The sequence below is a fragment of the Anas acuta genome, chromosome 14 (genome assembly GCF_963932015.1).
Source record: "Anas acuta chromosome 14, bAnaAcu1.1, whole genome shotgun sequence".
Classification (NCBI taxonomy): domain Eukaryota; kingdom Metazoa; phylum Chordata; class Aves; order Anseriformes; family Anatidae; genus Anas; species Anas acuta.
This window is the reverse complement of record NC_088992.1, coordinates 15009797-15026049: the sequence shown is the minus strand read 5'-3', so window position 1 is coordinate 15026049 and position 16253 is coordinate 15009797. Positions and strand designations below refer to the sequence as shown.

The window sequence follows — 16253 nt, the reverse complement described above, 5'->3', positions numbered from 1 at the left end:
TTTTTCATAGATGGTGAATACATATGAAATAAATGAATAGAACCAGAATCAGGCCAAACTTTGGGCACCAAAGTATAAAGTCAGGCTGTTTAGACTCCTGCGTGCACACTCTTATGAATTAGGTTTCAGGATGAATGAATCTATTCATTTATCTCAGGTTTTTAGATTCTACTTGCCAATGGAACTTTCCAGTATCGTCTGAGACTTGCAGGATGTTGTTAAAAAAAAATATCTTTTTGGAAAATACTTGTGCAGGCAGCATATGTTTTTAGTGTATGTTAAATATTGCAATGGTTAAATTGAGATGAGGAACAGGCATGCAACACCATATTGTTGTTTGCTGTGAAGTGATTTAACAAATGTTTGAACAGCTGTTGCTGAGTAGACCCTGTTGATGTAAGTAGTGTAATTAGGAAAGCTGGTGTTTTGGTCGTTTACAGTAGAAAAAGATTAATCAAACAATTCACTGCTTGGGTATGGGACTCTATATAAATGCAATATAGAATTAATGTAATTTATGATAATGCCTGTCAAGTCCAGCATTGCATCTGTAGTGATTTTTGTTGAAGATATATGTTTCTCATGTTCCAGAAAAGATGCAAGGGTTTTGGCTAATCCAGCAGTCAAGACAGTGCAATTGCCTCAGAGAACATCAGGACAGTTGCTGACCTTTATATTACTTATCAAATTCTTCAGGTTCCAGAAATGGACTGTCCCTCAGCCATAATTCTAAGGACCAATAAAGTGGCTGCCAGACAGACTGATCATTTGTAGCAGAAAAAGATACAATTTCTGTAGATAGCACCATTTGCTGTGGAAATACTCTGTTCTGCACAAATATTTGTATGCCCATGAGTTCTTCGTAGTAATGCTGTAGGGGAAAGAATATGTAGTTTATAGAAAGTAAGGAATGCAGTGAATCCATCCTCATTCTGTTGGTATGTTCCTACGTACTGCTTTTTTACTGGGAAAGACAAGTGTAAGAGGGTCTTAGGAAATTAATCGCTTTCTTATGGGCTTCTCAGTCACTTCTTATGGACTTCATTGAAGGGAGAGCTGAGGCGTGATGCCAGAGAGCCATTAGTGTTTCTGCTGTACAGCTTTGGATCATAAAGGCATTTAACATCTGCAATGAAACACTTTTGTGTTGTTTTTTTTTTTGTTGTTGTCTTTACACTACAATGCATTGCCTTAGCCTCTCAGAAGTTCTTCAGGCTTTTTACAAATAAGAAAATACTTAGTGGAACATAAAAAGAACTTTCTTATATTAAGGAAAAAGGCATAGTGAGGTATGCTTATTGCCAGACTGATTTTAAAAGAAAGAAATTCTTTCCAGGAGAGTTAGAAGTGACTAAGATGCCTTTATTGCAAGGAATGCTATGTAACAATAAAACATTCAATAAAATTTATATTGCTGCTACAATAACTAAGGCATGATATTTAAATAAAATATCACTACTTTTATGATTGAACACTGCGATATGAGTTAACAACCAAAAGGAAGGATTTAACTGGATTTAATTTCTTCTGAAGGATAAAAGCTGTCAGATTGTGTATGGACAGCTGCAAGGGCATTCCAGGTAGCTGATTACTTGAGAGGAAGCAGTGGCTGTAGGTGTGAGGCATTGTGTTGCAGCTCCTCTAATTACATGCAATGTGTCTTCATAGTTACTATGCTGTGGAGGGCAAGCCATCAGAAATTCATACTTTGAATTAGTTTTGTTTAGCTTGATGGGTGAAAAAGTGCCTAGAAAGGGACTTAGTCAAGATCCAGGGCAATGGAGGATGTCAAGGTGGGCTTGAATACAGTCAGGGAGGAAGCCTGTGCTGCAAGTCTCTTGTTGGTATCCACATGGCTAGTTTTAAAACACCTTTGTGTGTTCTTTTTGTTACTTTTTTATAGTGTAAGTAAATTCCAAGTTGGAAACCTAGTGAGATTTGTTCTTTGACTTCGCGACTTTGGTCATCGTCATTTTCAATCTGTGTTAAACATTTTTGTAATTTTCTTTTAATGTTCCCAGTACAACCTTTTCTATTTCACCTTTTCTCTTGATGACTGCATTTAAGAATATAAGTTGTTTTAATTAACACTTGGTCCTAATAATATGCCACAAAACTGGTCACCTAGGCAATCAGTGGGCAAATAGTAATATTAAGGTAAGTGATGATGTGTTTGTCTTGATGAACTTTAATTGTAGCAATTTCAATAATTCATTCAGTGATAGGTACAAGCTACCCTGAAGATAATGAATCTGCTTTCAGCAAGAAATGAGAATAGACTGAAAAAAGCAGTTGTCTTAACTATGATGATTATGTTAATTTAGGCTCTAAGTAATAGCAGACTTGCACTTTGTATGTTTAATATTTCAGTTAACTACAGACATTAAGGAAAATGAGACATCTCAGAGATTCAATCTACCGTTTGATGTAAGAAATGCTAAAAAGCTTTCTGGGAAAAAAAGCAATATGAAGAAATCAAATGCTGTGGGAAATGGGTTGTTATAGCTATCTCTCTCACAGACTTACAATGTCTTAACCAGGGAAAGAAGGATCATATTTGCAGATAAAGCACTGGAGCCCATTTGTTTAGAGTAGCTGAGGACCTGCGCCATTAGTTCACTGGAGGCTGCATCTTCCACTGATCCAACCTTCTGAACAGTTGCTTTAGCTACTATCTTAAGAAGTAGTGAGAGTCTGAGTCTTATTGTGTTGAATCTCCTTGGAAGGACTAGAGCAAGCTCAAAGCTATTTCCTTTCAAATCACGCTATAGACAGACCTTTCTTTGCAGTGAAGTGTCAAGTCTTAATGGATTCAGAAAGAGTATCATCATCCTTTGTGACTCTGTATGTCCAGTTGTGCCTAAATACATTGGAAATTGTTTTGCTTCATGGTATGGAGTAATGGTATTTGCTTAACATTTGTATGCTTTCCAAAGCTTTGTTTTCAAAGCAAAAGAATCTTCACATTCACATTTCTTTCCTGCACAAAACAGAATGAATGTTTAATGAATGTTAACCATGATCTGTGAACTGATGAGATACCTGACTCTTAAACATAATAGATTATACCTGTAAATATTTATTTCCTTAGTGCAAATACAGCCTTAATCTGTAATTATAAAATAGACTTAAAGATAGATAATAAAGCCCCAGAGACGTATAGCCATAATCTCCTAGAGAAAAAAAAAAAAAAAAGTCAGTTCTTTATGCAATGTCTAGTTCTATAAAAAGAGAACTATGCTATGGTTGGAAATCACTCACAGAAAATCTCACTCATTACTTATAGGCAAAACATAAACCCTTTCTTCCTTTCTTTCTCTATCTCTCTTTCCTTCTCTCTTCCTCTCTGTCTCTCTCTCGTTTCATTTTTTAACCTAGCAGCTGTCTTCCAAGCACCAACCTTACGTAAGATACTTTCTGCATACAATATTAAAAGATGGCAATTCTTAGTATAATACTATCACTTAAACCACAGTAGGTAGTTCCTCAACTCTTAAAAGTATGAAAGTCAGGGGCTATAGCAAATGTTGTGGCTATTGCAAAGTGTAAACCAGTTATCAGTGTCCATCTAAGCGATTTCTTACCTGAATTTCATTTTGGATGCCTTGACTAACCAGTATATTCTATCTAAGGATACGAAAGAAAATTCTTGTTATGGGAATGCCAAAATGAAGCAAAAGAAAGTTGACCTGTCTTTGCCACTCCTGTACTGAGATCAGACCATGTTTGGGGTTATTACTGTACAGGAATTTAAACTCAGAGTGACTCAATTGCTTTCAAAAGCCTTATGCCTGGAGGAAGCGACTATGATGGGACAACATACACAGACTCAAGAGTGCCTTGTGTCTGAAGTGTCATATGAAATACAAAGAAAATGAGTTTAAAAACAATTTGTTTTTCAAGTCTTGCAAGATACAACAACCAATTCACTCAAAAATTTTACAGTGCAGGAAAAATATGAGTGCTGGGCAATTTTATCCAGAAAAAAAAAAAAAAAAAAAGGAAAAACTATATCCCATTATTCTCTGAAACACTTACAATAACCTTCACAAGAAGGACAACAAAAACACTGAGTCTGTGGCTGAATTAAGCAGGTACTTCATTTTAGATATCTTGATATTTGCTGGTACATGAACCAGAAACATCAGGTAATGAAAGAAAAGAGGAAATATATAAATTGCAGCACTAGTTATTTCAGGTTTGAGAGGCTATAACTTTTATGAAGTTCTATAATAACCACAGTAAAAAGTATGAATTGGTATTTGCTGGAATATACTCCAGATTCATACATCTTTTAATCTGTCTAGCTATTTAGAAGGCCCTCTGCACCACTATAGTTGCATTTCTCAGAAACATTAATTGATTTTATCTTCTCAACCTTCCTGTGAGGTAAGAAAATATAATCTCCATTTTGCAAATGATGAACTAAGAAAGTATGTGACCTAAATGACTGAAGGCAGAAGGAAAATCTAGGTTTAAGGCAAAAATTGATCCAGGCAATCTGAGACCATCCTCCAGCAAGAGGACATGCTGTACAGGACATGTCCTGCACCTGCAGTGTCACTTTCCCCCATGTCTCCATTTAGGCTGGGTCATCTCTTCAGGGCAGCCTTAGACCTGCCCTGGCTTTTCACTGACCCTCCTGGAACTGTATTTCACATTGCTCCTTGGAGTCAAATTGGCTTGGGTCAGGCTGTTTCCACATGTAGGTAGGAAGTATTACATGCTGCCATTTGTGCAGGCTTCTCCAGCTGTCTTTAACTAGCTCGTTCCAACACCCATAGCCATGTAGCCACAGTACCATGGAATGCCAATGGATGGAGACTGCTTTGAAATACACCCCTAGTAGTGCCTGTGTTAATGAGCTGCAGTTATGATAACGTATATGCCTTCAAAAATAATTTTTAGGGAGGGAGCTAAAACTGTAGTGAATGAGGCTTAGATGCGTTATCAACTGTGCAACAAATTGATAAGGAGGGTTTGTGCAGTGACTGGGCAGTTCCACAGCTGTGATGGTGGCAGAGGAGGTCACTAATTTAATTCTCTATCCTTACTACACCCCTCAGCTAGCACACCATGACCAATATTGCTTTACATCACTCTGTGTCAACTGCAGCCTGATTCTCTGGCATGTTCTTCCCCACGCAAACCCTGCAGTTCCCCTCAGAGGGCTTTTCCAACACACCTGCTATCTATCTTGGTCTCTAATCTGTGCTATAATGCAGGCCCATTTTCCAGGCAGTGTTTACTGAAAACACAGGAGCGTGCCTGGCTCCCTTAGCCATACCTCCTCCGACCCTCCCACTCCCTGGCAGGCAGCACGGCTGTGGAGGTCAGGCTGCAGGACTCTCCTCCTGCCGTTGAGAGAACAGGGAGTAAAATCAGCAACCTGTAAGCCCATTAATCCTGACAGGTTCGTGGTTGCTCCATGTGAGGTTCACAGAGTTCACTGTGCTTACAGCTAGTCAGAGTGGCAGAGAGTAAAGCAAACTAACACAAGTGCAATCCTCATTAGAGATTAAACTGTTACACTGCAGGATAGATTCAGGATAGGAGAACACAGGGCAAGATCAAGGCTTTCAATGAGATTAGTCATTTTAAAATAACATTTCTAAAAAGAGCAGAGAAGAGATAATGAACAAGGTCAAAAACAATAAGGGATAATTATGAGGCTGATGTTACTAACAAATGATAGTGGAGAGCAGAAAGGAAAAAACTCTTACTGTAGTCCTTTGTACTAGGAAATGTACAAACCTTTAATGAAAAAGCACATAAGGAATGTAAACTTCCTTGTATTTGCTGCCGTAGCTTAATTATAGTTAAGATCCATACATTCTGTGATCACTTACACTCATGATTCTGTAAGCATGCACTAAAGTTTGGGGAGTAAAAACCATCTGGTGCTGCCTACATCAATAGTTTTGTCCCCGTTTCCTGACAACCAAGATCATGGCAAATTAATTAGGGACTTTCAATATTTTTTTTCTAAATTTCTTTGCAGCTTGTTATGAACCAATCTACCCCTTCCTATCCTTCTTAACTTGATACGAGACCTGTCATATTTTAGGGACAGGAAGAGCTATATTATTGTTTTTTCCTTACTGTATGATTAAACCATCAGCTGGTATGACAAATCCCAGCTGGCACCCATCATCAGCATGCGTCTGTACTTGGGCACCCTTTTCTCTAGGAGCTGAAGGGAGCAGAAAGGAAGCAGGTGGAATGATTTTTTTCTCAACTTGTGAAATGTAGGCTGAAAATTCATGATTTAAAAGAGGGCTTTTAGGAGCCTACTCTACTCTTGTTAGAGCCAGTGGGAACTCTTTCATGTCAGTGGAAGCAAGACAAGATTTCAAGTTGCATCTTGTGTTCTGCATATTTCCTGTCTCCAGAAATTTGTTATCATTTGTTAGAGATCATGATAGCTGTTAGACTTTTTAGTCAAATAAGACAAATACACCTCCATTCTCTCAGAATAAGATTGCTGAATAAGCTACATACTTACTCAACATACTTACTTCATACTTACTCATTTGGCATAAAGGTTAGCAGTGGTCTCAAAAGGAGACAAAGAACCACAAGAGTCCGGGTGGACAGGAGTCACTCCACAGTCACACATGAATGCCAAGGCTATTTTGCTGTACAGACCTGTTTAATGTCTGGTGTCAATATGCTTGGGCACTAGCAGGGTATTTTTGCATATGGGGATTTTCTACTAAATTTTCTACACGTGTTTTTTCTACTAAATCTGTCTGGTAAAAACTTAGGAGACAACATATTTTCCTCTTAGCATTTTGTTTTCTTGTCAGCAATTGAGCACAATGAAAAATATTTGTTCCAGAAACAAACAAACAAAAACACCTTAAAATATATGGAACTATTTTCTGACTGTCACAACCTTACTCCTCTTTGTCGTGTTTCTTGGGTCGTAGTTAGAAAACTGACTAGTTTCTTGTCAGGGTTTCAGCTCTACATTGCTTCAGTGAGGGAGTATCACAGCTTTTAGATGTTTTTCTGGCAACAAAGTTAAAAATAAACAACACTGCTGTACTGCATGGCTAAAGGAAAAAATTGATACTCTGCTATAGGTGCTAACAGAAGGCTGTGAGGAATCTTAATGACAGCAACAGTGAAACTTGATATGAAACTCAAGAATATGGGCACTTTTACGTAGAGCAAATGAAATCATTAAATATTGATCAATATTTGTATAAGGAGAACTAAGAAGATCAGATTAATGTAGCGATCTATTGACTAAGATGCATTTTGAAGTGTTAACTGAGAAAAGTTATTTTAAAACAGTTACCTACAAAATCGTATCAATGCTCTGGAAATAAACTAGTTATTCTCAACTCAAAAGCGGTTGCAAAGAGGTTTATTACATGAAAAATGTGTGCTTTTCTGTTCAAAGTATCTTTAGAAGGATGAAATGGTATTCACTTAAGTATTTCACTTGAGGAACAAAGTCTCTAGACTTGATTTCAATAGATAAAAAAAATAAATAGATAGGGATAGAATTATCACTAAAATGCTTAGATCTTGAACAAGGTAGTGGGAGAAAATCCTTTTAGCTTTTTTGTCAGCCTTGATAATATTCACTTTTCTTGCTGTTCTCTTCCATTTCTTCTTCCTCCTTGTAATGAACAACATCTATTTTAGACAGAAGAAATTTGCAGCATGACAGGCAGAACAACCTTCAAACTACCCCACACCTCTGAAGATCAATGGACTGAGTAAATGGTCCAGTATTTGTTATTTTGATTTGGCTCAGTTGAACATTGCCCTTTATATCTGTCAATTTCTTGGAAATGAAGAAAACTTGTTATTCAGAACAGGAAATCATAGATACCACCCCAGGAAATGAGGTTATCTTCCACTTGACTCTCAGTATTTCTTTTTCAAGTGGAGCATGAATCATTTGCTGTAGGATGATGAAAATACAGGAAAATACTGAGTGAAGTTGAAAGCAATTTGTAAGAGAGGGTTGAAGTTTTATGGCATTGGAAATGTTAAATGTCTATGCTTGCTCATTAGAGATCACTACATGTAATGAAACTTTTCTGAAGCCCTATAGCATGTGGGACACAGAAGCCCACAGTGGTGGTGCTCACACCAACACCTGGCTGCTCACTCAGTGTGGGCCCAGTCAAGGTGCAGTAGCAAACTCTACCTGGAGAATCCTGCTAGGCCCTACTTCTGTCCCCCCTTCACTTAGTAACAACCCCCCCTAACTTACAAAGTGTAAGAGCTGGATTTTTTTTTTCTTTTCTGAAATCAGTTCTCTACTTAGAGAAGTATTTGTTCATCTGAGTGGTGTACCTGATGCACAGGCACGTGGTATACTGATACTGATGCATGTACAGCGTTTATTAGCGCAGGTAGGCAAGGAAGAGTTAAAGGTTTTCATTTCATTTTCTCTGTCTGAAAAGAGTATTACATGAGTATGCTCAGATCTTTTGTATATATATTTTATGATACAGTTTGTGTTTCCCCCTGAGATGTACATTATTTCAATTTTAAGCTTCAAGATGAACACCAGGGAGAGAGTGATTTTAGAGGGGTGAAAAAGGCAGACGAATTGAATTTATATCTTTGCTATAAAATTTGGTACTTAAAAAAAATCAAACTGTGAAAAATGCCAACAATAGACAGTCTGTTCTGTTATTCAGAGGTAAAAGATAAAAGATAAGCCTCTTGGCAACCAGAAATCCATTTCAGCAGCTTCTGAAGTGTCACAGACTAGTCTGTAAAGACATTTCGTAATAACACTGATAAAGATCATGTAGTATTGAACTGATTTGCAAACATGCAAACATAGACTGAACTTATGTGTGTCATTGTGCATGTGTATTCATGAGGATTTGTGAACAAGTGGAAGGACAGCATTTCAAAAATTCTGTAGTAAAGTAAGAGAGTTCATTGCTCATTAAATTTCTTCCTTTTTTTTTTTTTTTTTTTTTTTTTGGCTATGTTTCCAATTTTCAGCATGTGAAGATAAATGAGATCTTAGCAAAAAAGTTTCTGATTCAACAATATAGCCATTACAGGGGAAAAAAGAAAAAAAAAAAAGCAAATAAGTGACGTTTTGAGCTTTGAGGTCTAAGACTTTATAAAGGAAAGGGTACAAAAGACAGTGCAGCAGTCAAGTCAGGAAAATGGCAATGAATTTTCAATAGTGTGCTTGACTTCCTTTTTCACTGTCAGTGTCTTATTCTGGAATCTGTATCTTATTACTGACTGCTGATTAAATTATTCAGTGGTTATTTGAAAGTTGGCAAACAGATTTTCTCTAAATCTAAACACAATTATCCGTAAGATAGGAGTGGATAGGATGGTGACATGAGATGCTTTCTCATTTAAGCAGTAGCTCCAGTCTACCAAACCTCATGCTTTTAAGTTACTGTCTATTCTGCCCTGTTAGAAACATGGTGATTTCACATGTTAATAGTACCTTGGATGTAAGATGTAAATCTACTTCTTAAACTGTGCGTATGTTGGCATTTTTGACAATTTGACAAACTTTTTGAGAGAAGAGTTTGTTCATAAGGAAACAGGATAAAACAGCCAATAAACGAATATTTTGCTAATAAAGTCTACGTTAATTTGTAATGTCTGAAAATGACATTTTTTTTCCTGGTAACTTTGTTAGGGCCCTAACAACTATGCCTTTTAGGCTGTGACTAGCAGTGAAATCTATGTGATCATCAGCAAGAATAACAAACTACTTGGGCTAGTTTTAATTGAATATTTGTGGCATGTCATAAAATACAGGATAATTAGGATGCTGTTGGTTGGGCAGAATTGAATAATTCTGGCAACACTTGATTAAGCTTTGCAGAAGAGACAAAGGGCTATTGCCACTTAGCACATATGTGATTAATGGAAATAGGAACCCTGGTATGGAAGGAACATCTTGGGCACTGTTTCTGTTGTGAGCTCAGAAGCAGGGTGATAACTTCTACAGTTTAAGGGAAGAAAATCTTTCTCCTGCTTTTCCAGTGTCTTGCATAGGTCCTTTCTGTTTCTGCCTCTTCAGCCCTGGCATCAAATTCAACTGCTAGGTCTTCTTTCAAAAAAAACATTAGTGGAACCAATAGTATCTAAGTGACCCTGTTGAAGTCAAGTCTGTGATGTTATATATATATCTGTCAGAATTTTCCTGGAAGAATGTAAATTTACAGTAAATGCAGCACTGAAATCAAAAATACTGTTCTGTAATACATTTCTGCACAGGTCAGCATATTAAGTTGGTACATTATGAAAGCCTGGCAACAGAAATAGTCTTTCTCAGTCTCTTACTCATTTTCCAGGAACATAAATGAAGGTGATTGCATGTTGAATAAAGAATAAAACATTTTTATTCTCATTTCTAGACTCTAAATAATTATTAAATGCAGTACAAAGACTGTAAGTGAATTAGCTTTTCAACCCAGTATTGACCAATAACAGATTCTACTAATGGTGGGAATTGTGTTAATGAGAAGTTTGCAAGAGAAAGATTTATATGCATTCATCATATGCAGGTTTCATAACATGAGATTTTGTGGTATGAATAGAAGCTTTGAGCAAGTTACTAAGAAAATAGAGAGGCTACAGTATGCAAGAATTTCACCATAGAGGAATGAAGATTGTATTCTAGGTCTCAATTTTGAGGTTCTTCTGAATGGCTTATCATGTTGTTCTTGCATGCAAGCTGTAAATTCAGGCGATCATATCTACTCAACATATTCTAACTCATCTTCATAGTTCCACAGTCCCAAGCTACAAAACACTTTTTTTGTTGTACATTGTTTTTTCTTTTTCTATTTGTTTATGTGTTTGTGTTGTTGTTTTTGTTTTTGTTTTCCCCTTTCTCTGGGTGTCAGCTTGAAATCATCTAATTAGCTTGATCCCTGTTCTGTCTTTGTATAGGAAAGGGAGGAAGGGGAATGTAAAGAAGGCATATTGCTCTGCTGCTCTCATGGAGAACACCTTCTACAGAGTCCTAATCTCCAAGGACAAAAGCTGAGAGCATCAAGCCACATCAAGTTAACATGCTTGGCAGTCCTCCTCCATCAGCCATCAGGTAATACGTTTGTATATAGCTATCTGTGATTTAACACATTGGTATGCCTCCTCTGCTTAACTTTATCACATGGCTTATAGATAATGGAGTGGGTGTCTTGTTCAGATAAAGAATACTTTTTCTGTTTTACATCAGTGGGGACTACTCATTGTCCTTGCTAGTGGGAGGAATAACAGATCATTTGCCATGCAATGCATGCAGAGATAGGCAGGACAGGAACTAGGATCCCATTAAATTCTTCAAAGGCTGCCACAGTGCTCTACAGTTTCCAGTTTGAAGCAGCTGTGCTTCAGATCACTCAAATACACAGTACTGTATCTAAGAAGCTATAAGGCTTGTGTTTATACTTGAATTCCCCAGAATTCTAGCTAAGAATTGACTGAAATCAGGAAGGATAAGGAATTTATAAATTATTAGCTTGTGTCTTGCTATTGTCAGACAGTCAAGTTTCTAATAAGTATTGTTAGATGCGTCTCTACCTCTCAGGTTCTCAGGAGTTTACCATACTCCAAACTGAACAATGTTTCTGTCTGGCTTGGCTGTCATCCTGTTTCTTCATAATCTTTAACAAATCCCTGATTATCTATGATATTACCATCTCTCATCAAGAAAGGGCTCCTTTTATAGTTAGAACCTCCCCACAAAACTAATCCCCAGAAGAAACAGTAGTTTCCCTCTATATTCTAGATTCCAGTGGTAAGTTAAGGAGGTAAAAACTGGTCTGCAATGCAAAACATATTCAGGCAAAGTATCTGCAGTATTATTTCACTGAAATTCTACAGTGTGGCCACTTTTGATGACCTACCTTATACCTGTGTCCCTGTGTCTTCTTTAAAAGAATATTCCATTGACATTGCCAACACTGGCTCATTAAGGTAAGAGGAGATTAATTTCATTTAAAATTAAATTGTTATGAAACCTCAAGGTGAGCTTTATAAAGACAGTATTGTCAGTACGTCCTGGGAAGATGACTGTATCTGCTTTACTTGATGGGAAATAAAAAAATAGGGAAGTCTCTCCTCAGACATAACACAGTGTGTTTGGCTTGAATTTTAAGCAAACTCATACTGCAAGAAAAAATGCAGGCAGCAACTGAAACAGAATCAATGACTTAGCTAAATCATGTACAGCAGCATCTCTTTCATGTTAGAGCAAAACAATGTTAGTACTTGTGTTATAATAAATTGCTGCTTAACAAAGGCAGAAATAACTCATCTCTTTTCAGCTAATTCCTATTCAGCTTCCCCAGGTATAAAACGCTTATTAAAGAAAGTTTAGCAGCTGTACTGTTCTCTGAGGCATGAAAAATCTTGATTAAGGTCTCTATACTGGAGTCAATGAAGCTTGAACCTTGATATACTGGGACACATGGAAGGGACAACCTAGCTTTCCGCTTACAGTGCCCTGCTGGCTAGTCCTCAGAGGACTGTTTGTTTTGGGCTTTGGAAAGCAGATTGCCAGACCTCCTCCCTATGAGATTGGCATCATTTTATGTCTGCCTATCTGTCTGCAAGGATAAGAGCAGCAAATAAAAAGCTGTGGCCATGGAGGAAAAAGACAGGATAGTTTAAGCAGCATTTGAGGCTGGCATTCCTGCTTTGGACAAAAAAGAGGGTGGATGTTTGGGGGGAAAAATCACCTTAATTTTTTTATACTAAGATGTTGTTTAGCTGTCCGTTATAGTTGTCATAACTATGTGCCTCAAACTATAATGTAAACCACCACCTGAACTATACTTGAATATGACTGGATTAAAAGTGTTAATGACAGGTAATTAGTGACTGATGCAAGTTGTTTGTGTCAATGATTCAAGTTCTCCTCCGAAAGAAACTGGTGAAAATCTTAATAAGTTATCCTACATAGGTCTTTCATCTGTGTAGCAGGACAAAGTTTAGACTACATGATTTTTGAGATGGTTTCGTCTCAAGATGAAACATGTTGAGAGTGTTTCTTCAGCTGTCATGGTGACTTGAATGACTTTTCCAAGGAGCTGCAAGGAAGTAGTTCAGATACGTGAAGTTCCTGATGCTGATTGTCTTCAGCAATGCTCTTGAGATCTCTGTTTTCCTGGGGCTGAATCCTCTTAATTTATCTGGGTGGAGGAACATACGGCTGAGGAAAGAAGATCTGACAGATGCTCTTACAATTATTCTTTGCATTTAATTTTTGCTTTTATATGTTTCTGCAAAGAAACATAGGTATAATGAGGTTTGAATAGCATTATGCATCCAAGAGGCATAAAACATACCACAGAGATGGAGTGTTAGCTGCTACACATACAAGGGTATTTCAGTCACAGGATTAACTGAGTTTTGATTGCTGCATTCTTTTAACATGTTTTCCCTGTATTCCTGGGTATGTTCTACAGGACTTTTATCTAGATCTTAAAAGTGGGGGAAAAGCTTTATGTAGTGTTTGGCTTTTGCATTTGCTCAGTTTTGTTTGTCAGCCCATGAAACAAATGAAAGATACTTTATTGCTTTTTCATTTGTTTTCACTGATTATAAAATGTAAGATTAAAAAATAATAATAATAATAATCCCTATTTCCCTGGAAGAGATTTCATCTGTGCTGTACACCTGGAGCCCCTTTTTGTAACTCCTACTCATTGGCTGCTATTGCAAAATACCTTAGCAAGGAAGGAAAGGATAGCAGGTGGAATGAGGCCACCTGAGCAAAACAGTGATTGGGAGATTATGGTTACAGAATCCAGAATCGTGAAAAAAAAACACCACAACATTTTATATGATTAATGAAGATTAGTTAATGAGTAACTAGCAAAGAACAGTTCACACCTCTGCACTGTGGTTATTTAGATATAATTGGCTTTACTGAGATCACATGGCTATTGCATTTTATTTGTATAACCTTGTCTGATTTACTAAAAATCACTGGGGTGTTTTTACAAGTTTGTTTCTTTTTTTTTTTTCCCCTTTTATTAAAGCAGAGAGGCTGACTCATTGTTCTTAATCCATCCGTATACAGTCTCTGATGTGCTTGCCACCATCCGTATTTAGGGAAATATCCAGAAACAGTGAGACTACTTCTGTGAGTGTAAATGGCAGCAAATTCAGGCCTTTGGTCTGATCATCATCATTTCCATTGTTTCCATTCTGTCTTCTTTCCCTGTAGTTTGCTGTTGTTTTTTTTTTTTTTGCTCTACCAGTTGTTTAATATCTTGCAAAATCACTGGAATTGAAACATTTACACTAAAAGTGTAAAGTACTGCAACGCTATTGCTCCCATATAGACAGGTAGTAATATTAAATAGACGTGGCAATAGGTAGATACAATTGGAAATACATGCCACTGTGTTGAAGTGCTATGTTATAAAATAATTCACGTCCTCTCCGGATAAAAGTTTTTTTTCTGAAAGATTGTAAAGTTTTAGAAGAACCTTGTATCCCCTTTTTTATAGTCACCAATATATGAGTGTGTGTTTTTCCAGGGTTGTATCCAGAAAATGTAGATGGAAAACCAAAAGTTAATAGTTTGCACTAAAAAAAAAAGCAGCTGTAAAAAGCAGTAGCTTCTTATTTGACATTTCTTTTTCTTCAGTGTCAACAATTCATATCTATTTAGGTGAGAAAAACAAGTTATTACTTCAGAAAATGTTATTTAAAGATGCAGTGCTTGGAGGTGAGCTGGACTTAGTGTTTACTTATTTATCACATACTTTTCAGCTCCATTCTGAATTTCATGGTCTTTGCAGATATTTGAAAAACAGAAATAAAAATTTAAAACTCAAATTACCCGAGGAGCTATGGCAATAGTATAGAAACATTGTGAGAATCAGCAAAATACTGAGGTCAGAACTTTGAATATTGAAAAATACAACATTACTACGGAGAAAGATAAATGCCATGATTTTTAACTTCTTGCTTAAGGCACTTGGTGATTGATTTTCCAACTATCAAACTCATAAAGCATGTCAAATTGTGCATCAAAATTCTTTATGTGGGCAGAATAATCCAATATTTTTAAGTTTTACTACTTAGAGGTACACTAATATTCACTAGTACCAGAGAAAATAGATTTACCTGCTTTAGACAAGCAAATTGAAGCTACAGCAGGCATAGTGATATAATTGCATTAGGGCTTTGCAATGTTTTTGTTAGTGTAAGATCTAATTCACTGACCCTTTTCCACAGGCATATTAAAGCTTTTTTTTTTAGGTTACAAACTGGGAACAGAATAGTAGAATTTTTGTGACTTCATATGAAGGAATTTATTTGGTAAAAATCCACGTGGAATAGTTTGGTTTCAGTGGGAAATGCCACAAAATTAGTTTTAAAATTGTTAAGGGATTGCTTTCTAATCACTCAACTATTGTCCTGTGCTAGAGACTGTAAGAACCGAAAAACAAAGAGAATTGGTGTTCTATCATTTGTATTCATCTGGTATATTTTGTTTGCAACCATACAGATCTTAACTCATTCATATAGAAAGAAGAAAAAAAATAAAAAATATTTACTAGTATTCTAACAGCTGCAGCTGTCACTGTCTTTAATTTAGTAAATACTGTTGACAATAAACTTACACCCTTTGGGTGAACCTGCAGGATGGAGAAAAGCTGAACGATGTAACGGGAAGGATAATGAATGTAGAGACTGCACACAAATTCATGTTAACACCCGTCCAAGCTGGACTAGTCCAGTTCTCCCTAGAAATCTCCTGTTTCAGGCTGGAGAATGCAGTATTCACTGGAGAGATACCAACTTAGTTACCAGGCACAATTACCAAGTCCTGAAGAATTTCCCATATATCAGGAAATCTGTTGCCAGGATGTCTAAAATGAGAAACTGAAATATGTCCTCACTCCAAGTGCTGCAGGAACTGCAGGGTACCTGTTAGCACTGTTCTGTTTCGGTGACATCCCACCATGGTTTTCCAGCCCATACTATTCTCTGCTACTGTATTCACCTGTGGACATGGACAGGAGGATATGCAAACAAAACTAGATATAGCAAAGCGACCTGTTCCCAAATAGAGCAGAGTAAAATGAATTTACATATACCTGGTGTATTTATAACTTGTACTGAATTGATTACAGAGACAAATGGAGACATGTACATCTCTCCTTGGGCTGATTTAACAAAAGAATTCAGAAGCTGGGCTTAGAGGAAAAAGTAATGCTTAATTCATTAGAGTGAATCATATAAAGTATTCTGTAAAGTATCCTGTATTA

The 16253-nt window shown here is 36.8% G+C and overlaps 1 protein-coding gene and 1 long non-coding RNA gene across 3 annotated transcripts in view; one reads left to right on the top strand and one right to left on the bottom strand.

Annotated features, from left to right (window-relative positions):
- C14H5orf58 (chromosome 14 C5orf58 homolog) overlaps positions 1-16253 on the top strand; it is a 70797-nt gene that overhangs the window by 16010 nt on the left and 38534 nt on the right. Inside the window, exon 6 of one of the 2 annotated variants that reach the window (XM_068697938.1) lies at positions 10912-11065. In XM_068697938.1, the coding sequence (XP_068554039.1) occupies positions 11034-11065 (32 nt within the window). In that variant the 5' untranslated portion in view covers positions 10912-11033. Of the gene's footprint in view, positions 1-9046; positions 11066-16253 lie in introns of those variants that run through there. The other variant, XR_011101310.1, reaches the window with a different exon arrangement.
- LOC137864121 (uncharacterized) lies at positions 10341-14781 on the bottom strand. The gene is made up of 2 exons (XR_011101323.1): positions 14742-14781; positions 10341-13157 (listed from the first exon to the last, which is right to left on the bottom strand). It is a non-coding gene; the product is annotated as an uncharacterized lncRNA (long non-coding RNA).